This window comes from Camelus dromedarius, chromosome 7 (assembly GCF_036321535.1).
Source record: "Camelus dromedarius isolate mCamDro1 chromosome 7, mCamDro1.pat, whole genome shotgun sequence".
Classification (NCBI taxonomy): Eukaryota; Metazoa; Chordata; class Mammalia; order Artiodactyla; family Camelidae; genus Camelus; species Camelus dromedarius.
Window position 1 is genome coordinate 6134560 of NC_087442.1, and position 25013 is coordinate 6159572.

The 25013-nt window shown below is 39.3% G+C and overlaps 1 protein-coding gene across 1 annotated transcript; it reads left to right on the forward strand.

Moving 5' to 3' along the window:
* The first annotated feature begins 6806 nt into the window (after window positions 1-6806).
* Window positions 6807-20258, forward strand: ZNF786 (zinc finger protein 786). The gene is made up of 4 exons (XM_031455569.2): window positions 6807-6922; window positions 13080-13206; window positions 16525-16677; window positions 17865-20258. The coding sequence occupies exons 1-4, from the start codon at window positions 6905-6907 to the stop codon at window positions 19751-19753; spliced, it is 2187 nt and encodes a 728-aa protein (XP_031311429.2). The 5' UTR covers window positions 6807-6904; the 3' UTR covers window positions 19754-20258.
* The last annotated feature ends 4755 nt before the right edge of the window (window positions 20259-25013 follow it).

The following is a 25013-nucleotide window of genomic DNA, read 5'->3' on the forward strand; positions in this document are numbered from 1 at the left end:
TCATAGCATCCTCAAACTTTCTCTTAATAGCGCATTCCACATTCCACAGTTACCTGCCTGTTTCCCCACAGCCTGAACCCCTGGAGGACAGGGATTTGATCTTGCTTTTGCAATTTCTCCCATCTCCATTCTCTGCCTTAATGCCCAGATCTGTGATTTACCCAATAATACGGGGGGAGAAGCACTGAACCACTGACAGTACTTGATTGTGGACTTGAAGGGCCCCGGGAACCAGGCAGAGGCAACTGCAAAACAGCACAACAGGAATGGCTGACTGTACACACATCCTCATTTGTGCACAGAACTGACTCCCCCATTCAAAATGGTCCTGTAACCAAAATTCCAAAGTTGATAAAGAGATCTAAGTCTATATAAACCAACAACAACTAAATCAAGATGAACTTACTCCAGATAAATTTAAAATAATAGAGAAGTCCATAAAATATCTTAAAAACAGTATTTTTTCATGCCCTTTTAATTTTTTAATTATAAAATACTGCCTTCCTTTATTTTTTTACTGAAGCATAGTTGACTTACAATATTATATTAATTTCAGGTATACAACATAGTGACTAAATATTTGTTAAAAAACGTTATTTTTGATTCACTAAAATATAAGGAATTATACATTTTAAAATATTAGGAAATCTTGGAAACCTTAAAAATAGACTCCTAAGGAGCTCAATACATTAAAGAGAAATCACAATGCAATTTTAGAACTTAACAACATTGCCATTTCTATACTTCAAATGTGAGAGATGAAGTTAGGATGACACTTAGAGGTAAATCATATTATTGTGTATACATATATTTTAAAATACAAAGTGAAAAAATTAGTTTCATGGTCAACTCAAAAAGCTAGGACCAAGGGAATTTTTCAGTGAACTCTTCCTCTAGAGATAGCTAACTAATCACATCTCTGATGCTCCCATAGCATTTGTGCTAATAGAAATTATCAAATATTATTTCAAGATTGTTTTTTCACAAGCCTGTGTCCCTCCCCACAAGACAGCAAATAGTCAGTGATGACTTGATGAATTCATTTAAATGTGGCTTCAAACATTCAAGATATTTAAACTGTGTTTAATGTTCACCTGTATGCTGTTGGCTCTTGGCTCTACTAGAGTCACAGGGCATTAATAACACTGATGGAGCCCCTGTGTGACCCCCCCCTCAGTTTCACTCATCTCTTCACTACTCCACCGTGACCCCAGTTCCCAGTGGAAATCACTGTCCCAAATTGGGTGTTTATTCCTGTACATGTCATTATCATTTCCCTACATATGTATTACTGCTAAATAATATGTAATGCTGTTTTATATGTCCTAAAGTTTCTATAAATGGTACCCTACTGTCTATAAACTGCAATATGCTTTTTCACTCAACATTATGTTGATGCTATTCATTCATACTGTTTTTACGTACAGTTCATTAATTTTTACTGCTAGTTTTCAGTGTATGGGGAAAAAAACCCACAAGATATCCATCCTTTGGGTGACTGGATGTTTAAATTATTTTTCTGTTTTTACTCTTAAAATGATGCTGCTCTAGAGATTCTAGGAAATGGCTTTTGTAAATATGTGACAATAGCCCCATGGTAAGAATTGCCAGATGACAGGGTGTGCACATCTTTATAAGCAGATACTGCATTTCCCCGACTATCAACAAGGTGGAACATTTTTATGTTTATTGCCTGTTTGTTTTTTTCCCTTTCTGAGAACTCATAACTTTGCACATTTTCTGCTAGGGTAGTCTATGATTTTTTAAAGTTATTTATATTTATTTATATGCTACTCCCTGTTGTAAATATCATTTCCCAATCTGTGACCTAGTGTTGGCTCTTCTTTTGATGGAAAGAAAGTTTTAAATTTTTTTTTCAATTGAAGTACAGTTGATTTACAATATGGTATTAGTTTCAGGTGTACAACATAGTGATTCAATATTTTTTATAGATTATACACCATTTAAAATTATGACAAAATAAATAGCTGTATTTGCCTGTACTGTATGATATGTCCTTGTTATGTATTTATTTTATGCACAGTAGTTATAGTAGTCTGTATCTCTTAGTCCCATACCCCTATCTTGTCCCTCCCACTTCCCTCTTTCCACTAGTAACCAGTAGTTTGTTCTCTATATCTGTGAGTCTGTTTCTGTCTTATTATATACATTCATTTATTTTATATTTTAGACTCCACATATAAAGTGATAACACAGAGTATTTGTCTTTCTCCATCTGACTTATTTCAGTAAGCTTAATAGCCTCTAGGTTCATCCACGTTGCTGCAAATGGCAGAACTTCATTCTTTTTTTTATGGCTAAGTGATTATATATATAGATATAGATATATACTATTTCTTCTTTATCCATTTATCTGTTGATGGACACTTAGATTGCTTCCATAATTTAGTTATTGTAAATAATGCTGCTGTGAACATTGGGGTTCATGAATCTTTTCAAATTCTTTGATGTATACCCAAATAGTGGAATTGCTGGATCACATAGTAGTTCTATTTTTAGTTTTTTTAGGAACCTCCACACTGTTTTCCATAGTGGCTGCACCAATTTACATTCCCACCAACAGTGTACAAGAGTCCCCTTTTCTCCACATCCTTACCAACATTTGCTATTTATAGACTTTTTGATGATAGCCATTCTGACAGATGTGAGGTGGTATCTCATTATGGTTTTGATTTGCATTTCTCTAATAATTAGTGATGTTGAGTATCTCCCGATTTTCTGTCTGGATGATCTGTCAATTGATGTAAGTGGGGTGATAAAGTCCTCTACTATTATTGTGTTATTATCAGTTTCTCCCTTTATGTCTGTTAATATTTGCTTTATATATTTAAATGCTTCTGTATTGGGTGCATATATGTTACCAAGTGTCATAGCCTCTTCTTGTACTGTTCCTTTATCATTATATAATACCCTTCTTTGTCTTTTGTTATAGACTTTGTTTTAAAGTGTATTTTTTCTGATATGAGTATTGCTTCTCCCACTTTCTTGCCATATCCATTTGCTTGAAATATTTTTTTCCATCTCCCCACTGTCAGTCTGTGTATGGTTAGCTCTGGAGTGAGTCTCTTGTAAGTGATATATAGATGGGTCTTGTTTTTGTATCCAACCAGCCACCATATGTCTTTTGACTGGAATATTTATTCTATTGAAATTTAAAGTAATTATTGATAAGTGTATATACTTATTGCCATTTTGTTTCTTGTTTTCCAGTTGTTTTTGCAATTCTTCTCTGTTCTTTCCTTCTTTTAGATTCTTCCCTGTGGTTTGATGATTTTCTTTAGTAATATGTTTCTGTTCCTTTCTCTCTAGTTTTGTGTATTCATTATAGGCTTTTGATTTGTGGTTACATGGAGTTCATGTATGTTAACTTATACCTATTTGTTTTAGACAGGTAGTCATTTAAGTTCAAACACATTCTAGAAGATCTACATTTTTCACTCCTCTCCCCCACATTTTGTGTTTTTGATGTCATCTTTTACATCTTCATGTTTATCCCTTTACTGATTACTGTAGTTACAGTTGATTTTACAATTTTTTTGTCTTTTAGTCTTCATACTAGCTTATTTAAGTGGTTGATTCTCATGCATACTTCTTTTTTATAGATTATGAGAAACATGGAAAACTTTGATATGGTAAATGAAAAACAAAAGAAGAAACACAAAATGATGTGTGTCTCAGAACCATATAAAAAGTATTTAACTGTGGACAGAGACTGGAGGTTTATATAAAAAAAAGAGTTGAACATTTATATTAGAATATCAGAATTACAGACAACTTTCACTACTTCTAAAATTTGCTTTATTGTTGGCATTTTTCAAAGAACCAGAACAAATAACCTTAAAATTTGTATGGAAACACAAAAGACTCTTAATAGCCAAAGCAATCTTGAGAAAGAAGAACAGAGCTTGAGGAATCATGCTCCCTGACTTCAAACTATTCAAGCTACAGTAATCAAAACAGTATGCTACTGACACAAAAACAGATACACAGATGAACAGAACAAAAACAGAGAGCCCAGAAATAAACCCACACACTTATGGTCAATTAATCTATGACAAAGGAGGCAAGAATATACAATAAAGAAAGGACAGTCTCCTCAATAAGTGGTGCTTGGAAACTAGACATGTAAAAGAATGAAATTAGAACATTCTCTAACACCAAAAGTAAACTCAAAATGGATTAAAGACCTAAATGTAAGACCAGATACCATAAAATTCCTAGGGGAAGATAGGCAGAACACTCTTTGACATAAATTGTAACAGTATTTTTTGGATTCATCTCCCAAAACAAAGGAAATAAAAGAAAAAAGAAACAAATGGGACCTAATTAAAGTTAAAAAAATTTGTATAGCAAAGGAAACTATTGACAAAATGAAAAGATGACCTACTGAATGTGAGAAAATACTTGCAAATGATCTGACCAATAAGGGGTTAATATCCAAAATATATAAATAGCTCATACAACTCAAAATCAAAAACAAACAACCCAGTTAAAAAATGGGCAGAAGAACTGATAGATATTTCTCCAAAGAGGACATGCAGATGGCCAACAGGCACATGAAAAGATGCCCAGCATCACTAATGATCAGGGAAATTCAAATCAGAACCACAGTGAGATAACACTTCATACCTGTCAGACTGGTCATCATAAAAAAGAACATAAATAACAGCAATCCCACTCCTGGGCATATATCTGGAGAAAACTTTAATTCAAAAAGATACCTGCACCCCAATGTTCATAGCGCATTGTTTACAATAGCCAAGACACAGAAGCAACCTAAATGTCAATTGACAGATGACTGGATAAAGATGTTGTGGTGTATATATATATATATAATGGAATACTACTCAACCATAAAAAGGAATGAAATAATGCCAATTGCACCAACATGGATGGACCTAGAGATTACCATACTAAGTGTATTAAATCAGACAGAGAAAGACAAATATATAATATCACTTATATGTGGAATCTAAAAAGATGACACAAATGAACTTGTGTACAAAACAGAAACAGATTCATAGATATATGGTTACCAAAATGGGAAGGCAAGGGGAAGGATAAATTAGAAGTTTGGGATCAACATAGACATACTACTATATATAAAATAAACAACAAGGACCTACTGTATAGCACAGGAAACTATATTCAGTGTCTTGTAATAAACTATAATGGAAAAGAATCTGAAAAAGAATATATGAATCACTTTTCTGTACACCCAAAACTAACATAACATTGTAAATCAACTATACTTCAATTAAAAAATTAAAATAAATAAATAATATATTTTTAAAAGAACACAAATAACAAACATTGGCACAGATGTGGAGAAAAGGGAACCCTTGTACACTGTTGGTGGGAATGTAAATTGGTGCAGCCACTGTGGAAAACAGCGTGGAGGTTCTTCAAGAAAGTAAAACTAGAACTACCATATGATCCAACAATCCAACTCCTGGGTATATATGTAAAAATAAATAAGCAGATAAATAAAAACACTAGTTTGAAAAGATACATGCACCCCAATGTTCACAGCAGCATTATTTACAATTGTCATGATATAGAAGCTACCTGTGTCCATGAACAGATGAATGGACAAAGAAGAAGTGGTGTCTATATACAATGGACTACTACTCAGGCATAAAAAGAATGAAAGTTTGCCATTTACAGCAACATGGATTGACTTGGAGGACATTATGCTAAGTGAAATAAGTCAGACAAAGACATACTGTATGATATTACTTATATGCGGAATCTAAAAAATACAAAAAACTAGTGACTATAACAAAAAGGAGGCAACCTCAGATATAGAGAACAAACTAGTGGTTACCAGTGGGGAGAGGGAAGGAGGAAAGGGCAACATAGGGGCAGACGATTATGAGGTACAAACTATTCGGTATAAAATAAGCTACAGGTCATATTGTACAACATGGGTAACATAGCAAATAATTTATAGTAGCTATAAATGGAGGATAACCTTTAAAAATTGTGAAGCACTATATCGTACACCTGCAATTTATATATTATACATCAACTATACTTTAACTTAAATTTTTTGCTTCATAGTTGTTTATGTATATAATAATGTTTGTTAAGAAAACGTTTTAAGGTAGGGATAGCAATTACACATATCTAAGCAGTTCAGCCACACCGGCTGCTTAAGAGTGAAAGACAGAGCAAATTTAGGATCCATTTCATATTTAGGTTGTAGACTATTTTTTGGATGGTCTAGACTATGAGTCAAACTCCTAATTTAAGTCCATGGGGTCAGTCCATGCCTCTGCCTGACTTCCTGAGGATGCATACCCGGCCCCCTCGCCCTTGGCAGGATAATTCTGAGGAATGGTCTGCACCCTCTCAGAGTCCCCAGTAGGATGGAATCCCAGTTGCCCACAAGGGGAACCTGCTCGTTAATGCGCCTAATTTCTCATCTCCCACTTGATTTCTGGGACCGCCACACAGGGCTCCTTAAATCTAATCCTTGACTGGGGTCGACTTCGGGTAGGAACCAAACCTCTGCACTCCCTCTCACTGTCTCCGTCTCAGCGAGGAGCGAGGCTTCTCTCCATCCATTTGTAGCTGACTCTGCATTTCCTCCTCTAACTCCATCTCCGTCTCCCTCCCCTGGGTCCCTAAAGAGAGTGCGAGAGTTGGTTACCGCCCGACTGCACAGCGCGGGCAGTAACCGCCGGGTGGCGCTCGCTCCTCCCGGCCGCAAGGGGCGCTGTGCGGCGGAGCGGCCGCGAGTCCCAGCGTGCACCACGCCCGGGCTGGACCTGCGGGGCGGGGCGGAGCGCAAGACCCCGGTGCGGGAGGTGCTGCTGGGCGGCCTACACGCTCTGCGTGGCAGGAACTGGGGCCGGGGCCGGCGGGACTGAGAAGGGCCATGGCCGAGCCGGCTCCGGTAAGAGGGGCTCTCCCGCACCGAGCTCAGGGCGGGTTCTCGGGTTCTGGCTCGGCGGGCCTGCCTCCTGGGGTCCTCGCGGGGCGCTGGCGGACGGGGTGGGGGGCGGGGTCTGAGGGTCGCGTTATGTCCCGGGTGTAGGGTATGGACCCTGGACCGAGCCGGTGATCGCCGCTCTTGGGGCTCCATCGTGGCTAAACCTCTGAACAAAGCCGAGCGGGGAACCGGCGGAGACTGTTTCGGGGGCGGAAGAGGGAAAGGATCAAAACTGGGCTGGGGTCGGCGATGGGTGTCACAGTTCAATTCGTTTTATAGTATAGTTGCTGAAATTAACACAAGTGTTTTAAAAGATTGAAGATTCTGAGTGGCTGAAGTGATGGTTGGGAGGGGCTTACAGGTCAGAATTTTACACTAACATGTTGAAGGTTGTGTTGAGTGGAAGAAAGAAGGACACGTTGGAGGGAATAGAAGAGGATATAAAAACCTAAGTAGGGGACACAGTATTTGCTTATTTAGTGTTTTGTTGAAGTCGAGGTATTATGGTTTTGTATTTTATAAACTTACATATTGAGCAGTTTTACTAACTACTAAATGAATTCATGAGATCATTACTTTTAAAATACCATTAACAATGTCAACAAAGGCATAATTCCTAAAATTAAATATACAAAGGATATGCAGCATTTTTATGGCGAAAACTGTAAATACAGGCATACCTCAGGGATATTTTGGGGTCAGTTAAAGACCACTGCAGTAAAGTAAATATCACAGTAAAGTGAGTCAGAAATTTTCTGGTTTCCCAGTACATTTTGTGGGGTGGGGGTAATTAGGTTTTTTAATTTAATTTTAGGGGTGGTATTGGGGATTGAACCCAGGACGTTGTGTATGCTAAGCATGTGCTCTACCACTTGAGCTCTACCCTCCCCAGCCCCAGTGCATATTAAAGTTATGTTTACCTATACTGTAGTCTGTTAAGTGTGTAGTAGCATGTCTAAAAAAGCAGTGACATACCTTACTTAAAGGTAGTTTATGGCTGAAAATGCTGACCATCATCTGAGCCTTCAGCAAGTTGTAACCTTTTTGCTGGTAGATGGTGTTAACTCTTATGTTGACAGCTGCTGGCTGATCAGGGTGATGGTTGCTGAAGGCTGGGGTGGCTGTGGCAATTTCTTGAAGTAACAGTGCAGTTTGCTGCATTGATTCACTCTTCCTTTCAGAAACGATTTCTCTGTAGCATTCAATGCTGTTTAATAGCATTTTACCCACAGTAGAACTTCTGTCAGAATTGGAGTCAGTCATCTCGAACCCTGCCACTGCTTTATCAACTAATGTTGATAAGTTAATTATCAACATTAATTTTAAAATGTAATTTTTGAAATCCTTTGTTGTCATTTCATCAATCTAAATGGCATCTTCACCAGGAGTATATTCCATCTGGAGGAACCTCTGTCTTTGCTCCTTGATAAGAAGCAGCTCCTCATCTATTTCATCATGAGGTTGCAGCAAATCAGTCACATCTTCAGGCTCCACTTCTAATTCTAGTTCTCTTGCTGTTTCCACCACATTTGCAGTTGCTTTCTTCACTGAAGTCTTGAACCTCTCAAAGTCATCCATGAAGGCGGGAATCAGCTTCTTCCAAACTCCTATTAATGTTGATATTTCAACCTCTTCCCGTGAATCTTGGGTGTTCTTCATGGCATCTAGAAGGATAAATCCTTCCAGAAGGCTTTCAATTGACTTTGCCCAGATCCATCCAAGGAATCACCATCCGTGACAGCTATAGCCTTATGAAATGTTATTTCTTAAATTATAAGACTTAAAATGACTCCTTGATCCATGGGCTGCAGAATGGATGTTGTGTTAACAGGAAAACAACATTAACCTTGTACATCACCATTAGAGGTCTCGGGTAACCAAGTGCATTGTCAATGAGAAATAATATTTTGAGAGGAATCTTTTTTCCTGAGCAGTAGATCTCAACAGTGAGCTTAAAATAGTAAACCATGTTGTAAACAGATGTGCTGTTATCTAGGCTATGTTGTTCCCTTTCTAGAGCACAGGCAGAGTCGATTTAGCATGATTGTTAGGGGCTTTAGGATTTTCGGGATGGTAAATGAGTGTTGGCTTCGATTTAAAGGCACCAGCTGCATTTAGCTCCCAAGAGAGTCAGCCTGTCCTTTGATGCTTTGAAGCCAAGCATTGACTTTTCCTCTCTAGCTATGGAAGTCCTAGATGATATCTTCCTCCAGTATTAGGCTGTTTTGCCTACATTGAAAAAGCCATTATTTAGCGTAGCCACCCTCATTTTGCAGCTTCTACATCCGCACTTGCTACTTTACCTTGTTCTTTTATGCTTAGGAGACAGCTTCTTTCCTTCAACCTCGTGAACCGCCCTCTGCTAGTTTCACAGTTTTCTTCTGCAGCTTCCTTACCTCTCTCAGCCTTCATTGAATTGAAGAGAGTTAGGGCCTTGCTCTGGATGAGGCTTTGGCTTAAAGGAATATTTGTGGCTGGTTTAATCTTCTATCCAGAACACTAAAACTTTCTTTGTATCAGCAGTGAGGCTGTTTTTCTTTCTTATCATTAGTGTGTTCACTGACGTAGCACTTTAATTTCCTTCAAAAACTTTTCCTTTGCAATTACAACTTGGCTAACTGGCGCAAGAGGGCTAGCTTTCAGCCTGTCTCAGCTTCCACCACACCTTCCTCACTAAGCCTAATTATTTCTAGCTTTTGATTTAAAGTGAGGGATGTGTGACTATTCCTCTCACTTGAACACTTAGAGGCCATTTTAATGTTCACTTGAATGCTTAATAATGTAGGGTTATTAAGTTGCCTAATTTCAATATTGCTCTGTCTCAGGGAATAGGGAGGCCCAAAGAGAGGGAGAGTGAGGGGGTAATGGCCAGTCACTGGAGCAGTCAGAACACACACATTTATCGATTAAGTTTGCCATCTTTTATAGGCGTGGTTCATGGTGCCCCAAAACAATTACAATAGTAACATTAAAGATCGCTGATCACAGATCACCGTAACAAATATAATAGTAATGAAAAGGTTTGAAATGTTGTGAGAATTACTAAAATGTGACAGAGACATGAAATGAACAAGTGCTATTGGAAAAATGACACCAACAGACTTGTTCCACACAGACCTTCAATTTGTAAACAATGCAATATCTGAAAAGCAAAATAAAATGAGCTATGCCTGTAAATGGGAGATAAATCATGCCTATGTTTGGGAAGACTAAACATAGTAAAGGTGATACTTTTCCTCCAAGTCAATGTATAAATCTATTGTGGCTTCATCAAAATGGCAGTAAGATTTTTGTGAATGAGATGAACAATTTCTAAATTTCATTTGGAAAAATAAAGGTCAAAAATACAATTCTGAAAAGGAATAACAGGGGAAATTGCCCTAGCAGATAATAAAATTTACTATAAATCTCTAGAATTAATTCAGTACTGTTTTGTGCTGGGATACACACAGGGAGCAGTAGAAACTGAAAGAGGGCCCCAGAACAGACTGTACTGGGCTGAATAGTGTCTCCGTGAAATACATGTCCTTCCTGGAGCCTCAGATTGTGACCTTATTTAGAAGTAGGGTTGCTGCAGATATCCTTGGTTAAGAGGAGATCAGACTGGGGTAGGGCAGGTATTTCATCCAGTATAATTGATACCTGGATAAGAGACACGGAGACCCAGACACAAAGGGAGGAGCCCTTGCGACAGTGGAGGCAGAGACTGGAGCTGTGCAGCCTCAAACCAAGGAAAGCCAAGTATCAACAGTCACCACCAGAAGTGGAGGGAACGTTATGGAACAGGTCCTCCCTTAGAGGCTTCAGAGAGAGCATGGCTCTGTTGACACTTTGATTTCAGCGTTCTAGCCACCAGAACTATGAGAGAATAAATTTTTATTGTTTTAAGCTATCAGGTTTGTGGTACTTTGCTACAGCAGCCCTAGGAAACTAAATACAGAGAACTTCAAAAAGTGGTGTTGGGACAATTGACTTTTCTATTTGGAAAAAAACATTAAGGTAGGTCACTGTTGTATACCATAAAAAAATCACATTCCAGATAAATTAAATCTGAACATGAAAAGTAAAACTCCAGCCTTTTGGAAGGAAATGTAGGGTAACTTTGCAACTTTGGTATAGAAAAACATTTCTTAAAACACAAAAAGCAAAATGACCTAAGAAAAGATTAATACATTTGTGTCACAGCTGAGTATTCATGTACAAGACAGCATAAATAAAAGATAAGTGATACACTAGGAGAAAGTATTTATAACCTAATGTTAACAATTAATCAATATATAAATTGTATAAAGAAATCCTAGAAATGAAAGAACAAGTGACCCAGTAAAAAATATAGGCAAAGGGTATGAACAGGCAATTCATGGCACAAAAAACAAGTGGTCAATGGATAAAAGAATGGAATAAAAATTGTGACATGCAGACAATGGAACACTATACAAAGTTAAGATAAGTCAGTTCTATGCATATCAAGATGGACAGATCTCAAAATAAGGAATGAAAAATGCGGATTACTGTATAATAAAGCATTTGTGTATAAAAGACAAGGCAAATACTGTATATTATTTATAGATATACCTTGTGTTAAAAAGTTAAAAACATGAACTGAGAAGTTACCACATTCATCGTAATGTTTGCTTCTCAGAAGGGAGGAGTGTAGGACTGAGTTTTAGAGTTTTTAAGGAAGAATAAATATTCCAAAAGTTCACAACAGTAATTCACAGAAAATAGGGGTAGGGAAGACTTACAACATTGCATACGTTCTGTGCAATCAGATACGTATAGATGGTGTAATACAGTATGTACAAACAAGAAAATCTAACATATGCAAAGGTTGAAGGTCAGGAGAAAGAATGTGTATTTAATAGGGTTCTGTGATTGGCTATCTACATATATATAAATAAAGATGCCAGTATCACCTGTAGAATTAAATTGCAAATCTAAATGTAAAAATAAACAGAATATTTGTGTAATTTTTTGATTGTGGTGTGTACAAAATGAAAGTAAAACAGGAAGCAATATGGAAAAGACTCACAGGTTTTAACGAAAGGGTAAAAATGTTCTCTTTGGCAGAACATAAAGTCAAAATACAAATGATAAACTGGGAGAAAATGTCAAAGGATTAACCAAAGGATTATTAACCCTAATGTAAGAAAGTGAATTCAAACTACAAGGGCTGTGGGGAAGGTATAGTTCAGTGGTACAGTGCCTGCCTAACATGCACAGGGTTCTGGGTTCAATCCCCAGTACTGCCACTATAAATAAATAACCTAATTACCTCCCCCCCAGATAAATTGTAAAAAAAAAAAAAAGCTCAAAAAAATTATAAGGGCCCACTAAAACCTTGAGCAAAGGATGTGAACAGGCATGCACAAAGTTATGTGGAAACCCCCCTCCAAAATATGAAAAGCCTTGCAAATTAATGCAAATTAAAACAATGAAATACAGTTTTTACCCATCATGTTGGTCAATAAACAACTAAATAAATAAAGTTTAAGAACATCCTGTGCTGGCAAAGGTGTAAAGAGATAAGTTCTCATTAGCAAGGGTAAAAATGCTGGATTCTTTTTGTAAGGCAATCTAGTCATGTCTCGTAAAATGAAAATGTTTACACTCTTTGATTTAGTCCTCCTTTTTACTTTTTAGCCTTTTCCTGCAGAAGTAAAACCACTAAGGAAGTATATGAGAGCATTGTTGATAATTTATAAAGGAAGTGGGAATAATATATGTCCCATCAGTGGGGTGTATTTACCCATAGAATATAATGCAGCTTACCAAAAATGAAAAGATTTTGCTGCTATAAATTGACCTGGAAAGATGTCTGTGACATATTAAGTGAAAGAATTTACAGTGATTTGCTCCCATTTTTGTTTAAAAAAAGAAGAAGAAAAATGAAAATGTTCTGTACTGTACATATGCATAGGTCTGGAACAAGCACAGAGAAACAAGTGGAAGGGGTGGTCGTGGTACCAACAGAGCCACATGATTGGAGCATTTCCCAAGGAAGCAGCTGCCTAACAGACAAAAACATTGTCCTCCACGAAACTCTTCTAAATTGATGAGAAGGAACTGGAGTCATTTAGAAGCAGTTATGACTATATACGTATTATGTCTATAATTCCAGTTACCTCTGACATTTGAAGATGTTGCCATTTATTTCTCGGAGCAAGAATGGCGTGGTCTAGAGGCATGGCAGAAGGAGCTTTACAAGCAAGTAATGAGAACCAATTATGAGATTCTTGTTTCTCTAGGTAAGAAGTGTTTAACTTTGTGGGGTAAGTCATGGAACTGGGTCCTGTTAGTGGTCTCATTCACTCGATACTCCTGTTTGTCAGCCAGCCAGATTTCTCAGAAATTCACTCAGGTATTTTTACCCCAGAGTCTTTTGTTAATATCTGTAAGCATTGCTAATCCTTACTCAAGGGTAGACACTGTACATGGGAATATTTGTGATAGTGTAATATAAGGTGGTCAGAGGCAACAATAAATACTTGTCAGGACTTTTAGTCACCACATACTCACAGGTTGCCATGATTTTGCAGATAGACACATATCTAGCCCAAATCCATAAAGTACCCCATATATCTTTAACCTAGGGCGTCCCTACTTGTCCACTTTAACGGTGGTGTCCATATGCCTCAGAAAACCCAATACTATTTTTCCCTGAAATGAGATTTCAGAAGGCTATACACTGACAGGTTTAGCCAGAGTTGTTTCTGTGTGATTATGGTAATGATGTTCTATTTAGTCTTTTTGTTTATTTGGTCTTTACATTTTTATTATTAAACATGATTATTAAAAAATCAATCTGTTCAGAGAAGCATCAAAATGAGTGATAAAAGTGTCTCGCTTCATTCTTACCCCTCAAAGGCAACCACTTCTAACCATTTCTATTTTAGTTCTTACTGTGGTTTCCTTCAATCTGTCACACTTACACCTATATTTCTTAGTTTATCTAGTTTAGGCAGCATTAACGCCTTACTATGAAAAATGAGGCTTTCACTCACTTATACTGTCCCTCTTCTATCCCTTCCTTCTCCCCAGATTTTTCATGCCTCTGTTGGCTACTTTTATAATTTAAATAATAAATTTCTAGGTCATGTTCAACTTCATATCTCTTGATTCCTTCAGTATGTAAAGATAAGGTAATTATTTCTCCTGTATTCCCGCCACTTCTGCCAGCTTCTGACAGCCATACCACTTCCTTTATATTGCAAAGTTTCTAATACTTATATTCTGTTCCATTTCCATGGTTAAGTTTTCCAGTCTCTATAGATTGTTTCTAAAACATCAATCCAAGACATGACATTATTTTCACTGTTACTGAAGAACCAATTAAAGTAACTGAATCTATAGAAGAAGAAATATAATTGTATGTCATTAACTCTATGCCACCCAAAAAGCGTTCCAAGCATCAAGAGCAAATGGATGCGAAGTGGTATATCACTGGTTTTGATTTGCATTTCCTTTTTTTTTTTTTTTTGACTTACATTTCCTTAATGCTTAATCATGTTGATCATCTTTTCATTTTTATATCTTCTTTGGAGAAATGTCTGTTCAAATACTATGCTCATTTTTGAAGTGAGCTATTTGTCTTTTTATTGTTAAGTTATAAGCGTTCTCTATTCTGAATATTGGACTCTTACCAGATATATGATTTGCAGATATTTTCTCTGCTTCTTGGGTTGTCTGTTCACTTGTTGATGGTGTCCTCTGAATCAAAATTTTTAAGTTTTGATGAAGTCCAGTTTATTTTTTCTTTAGTTACTTGAGCTTTTGGTGTCATATCTAAGAAACCATTGCCTAATCCAAAGTCACAAAGATTCCCTCCTATTTTTACTTCTAAGAGTTTTATTGTTTTAGTGTTTATTTTAGGTCTTTGATCCTTTTTCCCCTTTTTTGATATGTTTGAGTTAATTTTTTACATGGTGTGAGAAAGGTATCCAGCTTCTTTTGCATATGGATGTCCAATTGTCCCAACACTATTTGCTGAAAATACTGTTCTTTCCCCTTCTGAATTATCTTGGCACCCTTTTGGAAAAGCAATTGACCATGAATGTCAGAATTTCTTTCTGGATTCTCAATTCTGTTTCATTGATCTGTATATCTGTCCTTATGCCAGTACCATACCAGGTTTTTTGTTTGTTTGTTTTAATTTCACTGTTATTTAAATTTGCAAATTCTTTTTTTTTTTTTTTTTTTTTTTTTTGCAGGGGGGATTAGGGTTTTTTATTTATTTATTCTTAATGGAGGTACTGGGGATTGAACCCAGGATCTTGTGCATGCTAAGCATGCACACTACCACTAGAGCTATATACCCTCCCCTCCCCAGTACCATACCATTTTGATTACCATTGCTTTAGGCTCCACTTGTCAATTTCTTCAGGAAAAAAAAAATAGGTAGATGGGGTTTGGGAATACTGTCATCTTAACAATACAGGTCTTCCAGTGTATGAACGTGGGATATCATTCCACTTAATTAGGACTTTAAATATTTCTTTCAGCAACATTTATGATTTTTATTGTGCAAGTCTTACATTTCTTTTATTAAATTTATTTCTAAGTATTTTATTCTTTTTGATGTTGCTGTAAATGGACTTGTTTTCTTAATTTAATTTTTTTGGAAAAATGCTTTTATTTTAAAAGATGCCGGGAGTTCATTTAGCCAGGGTGAAGACTGAGAATAGGTATATGGATTTAAATAAAAGATAGTGATTCCTTTTTTCATGAGCACAGCCTTGAAATTCTTTTGGGGCTGAAGTCAGATTTCTGAGGGCTGATGAGGACTCTGGAACAGTGTGAGCAGTCTCCCATGTCCTGTACCACTCTGACATTTCATCCCTAATGCACTACCTGGCTTATCCTCTTTCTCTGATCTGGATCATCTACCAATCTCTTTTGAGCAACCCGTGAAGCATACTTTTGCTTCTGTGAAATATATATTCTTGAAAGAAAGTTTTACTTGAAAATACATAAACATTTCCTACAGGGGAACAGCGTCATATATTAGAGCATCTTGTAACTATTTTCATTTGTTCATTTCATTCATGGCAACCCCTTCTATTCTAGCAGAACTCAGCTGTGTTTTAGGTTGTGATTAGCATTGTCACCAGAAGTACTCCTCAGAATATTTTAGTTGAGCTACCCGCTTTGAAATTTCCTAGGACAGTCATCCCAGTTCTTATTTTTTGTACACTCCTATTCCCGTGATATCTCCAGTTGCCTCAAGGGTTGGCCACCATTCTCAAAGCAGAACGCTGATGAGTTTTAAGAAACCCATGACAAAATACAGCATTGCTATATATATGGGGACCAAGACAAAATTAAAACACAACTTATGCAAAAATAAACAAACAAACAACTCATCTAACAGGTCCAGGTAGATTAAGAAGCTTAGTTATAATGTGTGGGCAGTTTTGCTCCTCTTTGTGTAAATCTATAATCTATTTTTTAACATCTCTTCTCATACATTTTCCCAGTAGTAAATTTGAGAAATTTAAAACAACTCATTGTGCTTTAAATTTAGTGCTTAAGGAAACCAAACTACCCTGTCTGACTTCTCTGTACAGATGATGGACTTCCCAAACCAGAACTAATATCCTGGATTGAACAGGGGAGAGAGCTCTTCAGGAATTGGGGAGAATCACAGAGATCAGGAAATGTAATTTGCCCCTCTGCTGATGTGCATTTTGATCCAGTTACTGAGGAACAGCTGTTTTGGGGTGAGTATTAAGAAATCAGGGCCCTGTCCTTACATCACTTTCAGGGTTCTTAGTTCCAGTTCTCTGATCTGGACTTCCTGTTTGAGTGGACTGAGGCTTAACGTCTGGTATATTCTAGAGAAAGGCAGTAAAGCATAGTAGTGAGGATCATGGGTTCTGGATCCTTAGTCTGGATCTTACCTTTTCCGGGTAACCTGGGGCAAATTATTTAACCTCTTAGCATTTCAATTTCCTGACCTATAAAACAAAGATGATAAAAATACCTACATTATAGGGTTAAATGGGTTAATGTATGTAAACTAAGATGATACCTTGCAACACAGAGTTCAGTAAATATGAGCCATTCTTAATAGTAGGTGGCGAGGGAATCAGAGACTCCTCTTGTTTCTTGTCATGATGGGAGAGTCTGTGGAATTCTTAAGAGTCAGCATTAAAGCATGGAAAGAGAAGTCTAAGGGAGTATCATTCCAAGAAATCTTGTTAACTGTTCAGTTTTTAGCTGTTTCTTTCGGCAAAGGAAGAGTTTTTCTTTACAGATTATCTCACTTTTAACTATTACCAGTTCTTCCAAGAAACCTTTTTGTATGGTTGGTAGGAATAGGGGTGAGGAGGGAGGAACATCTGGTCTTAGGACAGCTTGTGGATCATATGGAACCATGGTGTTATCCAGGGTCTGTCAGTAACACTGCTGGCATCATTTCTTGACTCCAGGAATGTCTGCATATCAAAATGGGACAAGTCTGGTGGTCCTGAGGTCATAATAATGGTGAACATTTACAGAGCACATGCAGCATGCCAGTCCCACGCTAAACACTTTCCACACATTAACGCAACAATCTTGTGTACCACTGCTCCCACGTTTCTGCAGAAGAAACTGAAGCCAGAGATTAACTTGACAAAAGTTGCACTGTGAGCAGGTGGGATTTGAATCCAGTCTGATTCCAGAGCTCAGACCCTGTATTTGTGACCTATGTTATCCTCTTTTCAATATTGTTCTAAGATAGGTCTGTTTAGTTTAGTTTCACAAAACTTCTGGTCATGAAATTGACCCCCACTGAAACGGAGCTGCTGGTTTAGTTCAGTGGAAGCTGGGCTCCCGGGCCTCCTTAGGTCACTGCTACTGGCGATATCAACCTTAGTCATGCTATAGACTGGAATACTGACCGAATTTTTGTTTTCAATTTCAGGAAGCCAGCAAGCTGTTAGTTCAGGAGAAGCTCATCGCCATTCCCAAGTAGATCCTCTTCAGAGCCAGTGTTTCTCTGAACCCTTATTAGGAAAAAGTGATGTTTCCTTCAGGCTTGAACAAGCTGTCAACCTCCTGAGACCACACAGACGTGATACACAGACCCTGATCTCAATAGTTTACAGCTCCCCGGAAGGAGTCCCGAGTCCCAGGACCCTGGGTCTCCCAGGCTTCCAGGAAATCTCCTCCTGGGTGGGCCTCCTGCACCTTTGCCCCGTTTGCGGGGAAAGCTTTTGGAAGAAGAACCTCTTAGAGCAACACCAGAGGAACCACTCGAGGGGCCTGCCATACGGGGCCTGGAAGCAGTTCAGCAAACAGGCGGACACGCAGCAGCCGCAGAGCATCCCTCGGGGACAGAAGCACTTCCGCTCTCCAGAGTGTGGGCGGGGCTTCCACTGGAAGCAGTGTTTGCTCCGCCACCTGGCGGTCCACGCAGGGGAGAGCCCACTGCAGGGTCCAGAGTGTAAAGTGTGCTTCCCGCCCGAGCGGACCCAGTTCGGCCACCCGGCCCTGTGGGAGGGGGCGAGGCCTTCCCCGTGCCCGGGCGATGACCAGAGCACCCCGCAGAGTTCGCCCAGAGCGGAGATGCCAGTGTCCTGGAAAGAGGGCGCCGGGGCCTCCTCCGAGAAGGCCGAGACCCCGCACCTGCGATCGGGGAAGAAGCCGGACCCGAGACAAGCCGGCGAAGAGCGCGGCCGCCGGACGGTGGGCCCAGAGGCTCTAGAGCCCAGCCCCGGCGAGGAGACGCCGTTCTCCTGCGGCACGTGCGGCCGGCGCTTCTCCCAGCAGCGCAGGCTCGCGGACCTCGCCCAGGTGCCCGGCGCTGAGCGGCCTTTCCCGTGCGCCGAGTGCGGCCAGGCCTTCCGCCGGCGCGGGCCGCTGATAAGGTGCCACCGGCGGCCGCACCCGGACGAGAAGCCCTTCCCGTGCCCGGAGTGCGGCCTGGGCTTCCGGCTGAGGAGCCGGCTGCGGGCCCACCGACTCCGGCACGGCGGCGAGAGGCCGTTCAGTTGTGGCGAGTGCGGCCGCGGCTTCGCTCACCCGTGCAAGCTGCGCGAGCACCTGCGAGTGCACAGCGGCGAGCGGCCCTTCCGCTGCCCCGAGTGCAGCAAGAGCTTCCGCCTGAAGGGCATCCTCAAGGCGCACCAGCGCACGCACAGCCGCGAGCGGCCCTTCCAGTGCGGGGAGTGCGGCAAGGGCTTCACGCGGCCGTCCAAGCTGGCCGAGCACTTCCGCGTGCACAGCGGCGAGAGGCCTTTCGGCTGCCCCGACTGCGGCCGCCGCTTCCGCCTCAAGGGGCAGCTGCGGAGCCACCAGCGCCTGCATACGGGCGAGCGGCCCTTCCCGTGCCCCGACTGCGGCAAGCGCTACCGCGTGAAGGCCGACATGAAGGCGCACCGGCTGCTGCACGGCGGCCAGATGCCGTTCTCCTGCGAGTGCGGCAAGGGCTTCGCCAAGCAGTCCAAACTCGTGGAGCACGTCCGGACGCACACGGGCGAGAAGCCTTTCCAGTGCCCCAAATGCGACAAGAGTTTCCGCCTGAAGGCACAGCTGCTCAGCCACCAAGGCCTGCACACCGGGGAGAGGCCTTTCCGCTGCCCCGAGTGCGGTAAAAGCTTCCGGGAAAGGGGACACATGCTGCGGCACCAGCGCATCCACAGGCCCGAGAGGCCGTTCTCCTGCGCAGACTGTGGCAAGGGCTTCATTTACAAGTCGAAACTTGCCGAACACATCAGAGTGCATACAAAATCCTGTCGCACCCCCAGTGAGCCTGACGTTAAGAAAAGGCTCAGCCAACTGTTTGCAATGATCGAGGCTGACTGGAGTTGAGGCAGAGCACGGCGCCCAGAGCTTTCAGTGGAGTTCATGTTGCCCGGTAATCCACAGCCGCCGCAGCCAACAGCGAAATCTGGTAGACGAGTTTTAGAAACGGGCCCCTTTTGGAGCAAGAACGTAGTACGGGTTAGAAATATGAGAAAACACAAAGGCTTCTTTCGTATAAAACAACACCAGTTATATTTCCTATCCATTGATAAAAAGAGGTATTTGTTCTTCCTTAAGGAAGAACGATTTAAGAGGAAATTTTCCCCCTCGTGCTAAGCTAACTGAATTCCCAGCTTGAATTTCGGCAGCAGGAGATCCCTCCAGTACTGTTCTCAAAACTAAAAGTGTGGGGTGACTGTTAAACGTCCATTCTACTTTTCTTTTTTTCATAATATAATCATAAGCTGGGGGTTTGACCTAGAGAATTTTGTTGCAGCCCTGGTATAATGTTGGATCTGGTTTTGACATTTATCTTGAAGTTGACAGCAATAAAATGAGTTCTTGAATCATGGTTTGTCTATCTACGTGAATGCTGAGTTTTCATAGCAGGTTCCATAGTTATGCATAGTTCTCCTTAAGGAAAAGCTGATGATTTTAGCAAAATTTGGTTAATCTGAGTTGAGGAAAATAACACTGAAGGGGCTAAGATGTATGGGACTGGAGTTTAGATAAGAGATTGGGACAGGAAGTAGATTTGGGAGTTCCAGAATACAGGTGCTGTTGGCAGTTAGGAGAGTGAATGGGATTCCCACAGGCGACATTCTAGGCAGATGACTAAAGTCTGAGGAGGAGGAGGATATGACAGTGAACAAAAGAGAGGCGCTGAGGGAGACTGAAAGCCAGGGTCTCTTGTGTGATGTTCTCACCTGTTGCTTATTACAATTAAAGGCTCTCAGAGAGTGAAATTTTGCATTTTGTTAGGAACTGGAAGTGTTTTGGAGGAAGTTGAGAAGAAGAGCACGACCCAACTAAATCCAAGTACCCTACGCTGCCCACACTAGAGATGAAAAAGATACCGGAGTGATGTTTAAAGAATAGAGGGCTTTCTGGGAAAGAAGGTATCAAAAGTGTAGGTTCCTAAAATTTCTCTTCCTTTCCTACCCAAAATTCCTAAAAAGAAAAAAAAAAAATCAATGGTGAGATGTCCTGCTGAAATCCCTGAACTTGACTAAAATCAAGAAGAGAAGGTCTCTGCTGAGCCATTACTTAACATCATGGGATGTATCGTATAATTGTATATCTGGAACATCCAAGAGAATTAGCTAGGTAATTCTTACAAGTGAGAAAAGTGGTCCTATTCACCAAGGCACAGTGACTGTCTTGATTCAAGACAGGAATTAAGTACACGCTTATATTTGTGTCTCCTGCCCCTCAGTATCACATTAAAATTATATTAAAGGGATTTTGTTTTGAAGGATGTAAAATCCACAACAATGAACAGAATTTTGAGAAGACCATCACCAGATGAGAAATTCCAACAGGTTTCAGAAACTTATTAGAAGAATAGTATTTAATGAAGAGGAGCAGAGGGCTGAGTTGAGGGGAGTTATTGATTTGCTCAGAAGCAGCTCAACCTGGGGAGCCAGGCAGGATGGAGGCCTGAAACCAGGGCATTAATTGAAAGTCTACTACAGTGAATAGTCCAGGCCCACTCCATCCACTACTATTACTGATACCAGCAGCAGGAAGTATGTCTGGCAGCTGCTAGGTATTTCCCTCGCAGGGAAAAAAAGGAAATGAACAGAGCACCTAAGAGTAACTAGAACATTGTAGGTGTTGTCTGAGATGAAAACCCTCCACATTCTAGCATTTAGAGGACTCCTAAACAATCAGTCACTCTGGAGTAAACTGTCACACGAGACCCACCCATGTACGCAAAGATTGTGACTTGTCTACTGCTGCATTCCTTAAACTATAGAGAGGCAAGGATTATCAAACGTTGGGGGAAAAAAATTTAGATGAAAGAGAAGACCCAGACAAGAAAAAAACTGTCCGAAATCATAGCTAATTCAGGAAATAAATAAAAGCTATATTTTAAAAGCTCTAATAAAAATATTCAAAAAATTAGAGACCTGTTATTATAAAACAACATAATGTTATGAGAAAGGATGCATCTCGAAACAAAAACAAAGTCTAGGAAGTTTTTTTAAAAAGTGATTGCTAAAATAAAAACATCTCATAGTAGGGTTAAAGAAATCTCCCAGGAAAATAGAACCAAGCTCCAATAGGTAGAAAATAAGTAAATGGAAAAAAGTGAATTGTGCAAATACTAGCCTTTGCCCATTTTTCTATAGAAAAGCATGTCTATACATATATATCTTAATCACATATACATACATGATATAAAGGTAGAAGGGAGAATAGGAGAAAGAGTCAAATAAAGGGAGAAAAGTACACCAAAAAGCCTCTCAGGATGTGATTACCTTTATTCATTTATATAAAAATGTGTATGTGTGATTACAAGGAAATTTTTAAAATTTTGAAAGTAATAAATATAAAAATGAAATTTAAAACTCAGTCCTAAAGGAGGACTGGAGACTCCTTTTAATTCTTTTTAGAATTTAATTTTAGATTTTTTAAATTCCAATCTGTAATGATACAGAAGAAGAAACCAAAACCACAGTAAATGTCTTATCCACAGTCCTATACCTAGTTAGTCGTGGTGCAGGGACTGTGCCTGTCTCCTGACTCCAGGGCAGGGATGCTTCCACTGCACCTAACTGGATATCTAGGAAATGCATATTCTGTGGATAAGAAATACTAACTGCTTAAACAAACAAAAAACCCCAGCACAGTTACCTAAACCAGGGAAAGAAGACTACATAGAAAGAACAGAGAAAACCACAAAGTATTCAGCATAAAAATAAAAAAGGCCAAGGGAGAGTATTAGCATCTTGGAAGAGATTAAAAGATCAATGAAAAGGATTTTTTTTTAGTTGAGGTATAGTCAGTTTACAATGCTGTGTCAATTTCTGGTGTACAGCACAATGCTTCAGTCATACATGAATATACATATATTCATTTTCATATTCTTTTTCACCATAAGCTACTACAAGATATTGAATATATTTCCCTGTGCTATACAGTATAAACTTACTTATCTAGTTTATATATACCAGTCAGTATCTGTAACTTTCAAACCCCTAATTTATCCCTTCCCACCCCTCCCCCAGCAACCACAAGTCTGTGTTCTCTGTCTGAGTCTATTTCTGTTTTATATATAAGTTCATTTGTCTTTTGTTTTTTTCAGATTCCACATATGAGTGATATCATATAGTATTTTTCTTTCTCCCCCACCACCCCATATAGTATTTTTCTTTCTCTTTCTGGCTTACTTCACTTAGAATGACATTCTCCAGAGCCATTCATGTTACTGCAAATGGCATTATTTATCATTTTTATGGCTGAGTAGTATTCCATTGCATAAATACACCACATCTTCTTTATCCAGTCATCTGTCGATGGACATTTAGGTTGTATCTGTATCTTGGCTATTGTAAATAGTGCTGCTATGAACATTGGGGTGCAGGTGTCTCTTTGAATTAAGGTTCCAGGTTCCCTCTGGATATATGCCCAGGAGTGGGAATGCATGGTAAGTCTATTTTTAGTCTTTTGAGGAATCTCCATACTGTTTTCCACAACGGCTGCACCAAACTGCATTCCCACCAATAGTGTAGGAGGGTTCCCTTTTCTCCACACCCTCTCCAGCATTTATCATTTGTGGACTTTTGAATGATGGCCGTTCTGACTGGTGTAAGGTGATACCTCATTGTAGTTTTGATTTGCATTTCTCTGATAATTAGTGATATTGAGCATTTTTTCATGTGCCTATTGGGCATTCATATGTCTTCATTGGAGAATTGCTTGTTTAGGTCTTCTGCCCATTTTTGGATTGGGTTGTTTGTTTTTTTCTTATTAAGTCGTATGAGCTGTTTATATATTCTGGAAATCAAGGCCTTATCATTCTCATCTTTTGCAAGTATTTTCTCCCATTCCATAGGTTGTGATTTTGTTTTGCTTATGGTTTCCTTTGCTGTGCAAAAGCTTGTAAGTTTAATTAGGTCCCATTTGTTTATGTTAGCTTTTATTTCTGTTGCTTGGTTAGACTGCTCTAGGAGAACATTTTTGAGATGTATGTGAGATAATGTTTTGCCTATGTTTTCTTCTAGGAGATTTATTGTGTCTTGTCTTATGTTTAAGTCTTTAAGCCATTTTGAGTTTATTTTTGTGTATGGTGTGAGGGAGTATTCTAACTTCATTGATTTACATGGAGCTGTCCAGTTTTAAATGGATTCTTTTTTTAAAATATGGAAGAAAAGCAATTAGAATTAATGGAAACCTTTTATGATTTTAGGAACAAAGGGATTATTTAGGAATAAAATAGAAACTTTTTTCCAACTGGATGTAATTTACTACTTCTTTCTTGACCAAGATAGTTTAGGAGGGAGGTTTCCATTAACCTACAATGGGAAGTTTGGAGTTATTAAATCAAATAACTAAAAATCCAGAATCTTTAGGTATAATTGAAAAAATAAAGGGGAGTTTGTTATCAGAAGTTTTTAAATAAATTAGAAACAAACCAATCACTGTCATGGAAACTAGAAGGATTTTTTTAACCGTGATCCTACTCTATGAGAATAACCCCAAGGAAACCACTGTGATTATATCCTGATGAGAATCACCTGGTAAAATGTATGGACAAAGATGGGCTCAACAAACACTTAAAATAGGTTGTTGAGGGAAAAGCAATGGTCTCTATAAAGAAAAATCATGCCTGTTTGGTGTGTTAAGGGAATAAGGATACCTCCTCACCATGTCCACTTGGATGTCTAACAGACTTCTCAAATTCGACATTAATAAACCGAAGCCTCCAAGTTTTCTCCCTTAATCAGTTCTTTCTGTAGTCTATCCCATCTCAGTAAATGGAAACTCCACCTTCTAGTTTATTAGTAAAAAAAAAAACAAAAACAAAAAACAAAAACTTTGATATTGTCTTTGACTTCTCTCTTTCTCTCAAAAATCTCACCTAATCCATCAACATATCCTGACCATTCCATCTTCAAAATATATCTAGAATCTTCTGTCTTCTTAGCACCTCCTCCAAGTCCAGCTGGTTCAAGCTGCCAGCACTTGTTGCCTAATTATTTCAATAGCCTCCTCACTGATTTCCCTGTTTCCACCCTTGCCTGCCCACAGCCTGTTCTCCAAAGAGTAGCCAGAATGCTCTTTTAAAAATAAAAGTCATATCATGTCATTTTCCTGCTTA

Excerpts from the sequence above, each read along its gene's own strand:
- ZNF786 (XM_031455569.2), top strand. Across the intron at positions 13,207-16,524 it reads TGAGATTCTTGTTTCTCTAG|ATGATGGACTTCCCAAACCA; the intron begins GTAAGAAGTGTT and ends TTCTCTGTACAG. Across the intron at positions 16,678-17,864 it reads TGAGGAACAGCTGTTTTGGG|GAAGCCAGCAAGCTGTTAGT; the intron begins GTGAGTATTAAG and ends TTTCAATTTCAG.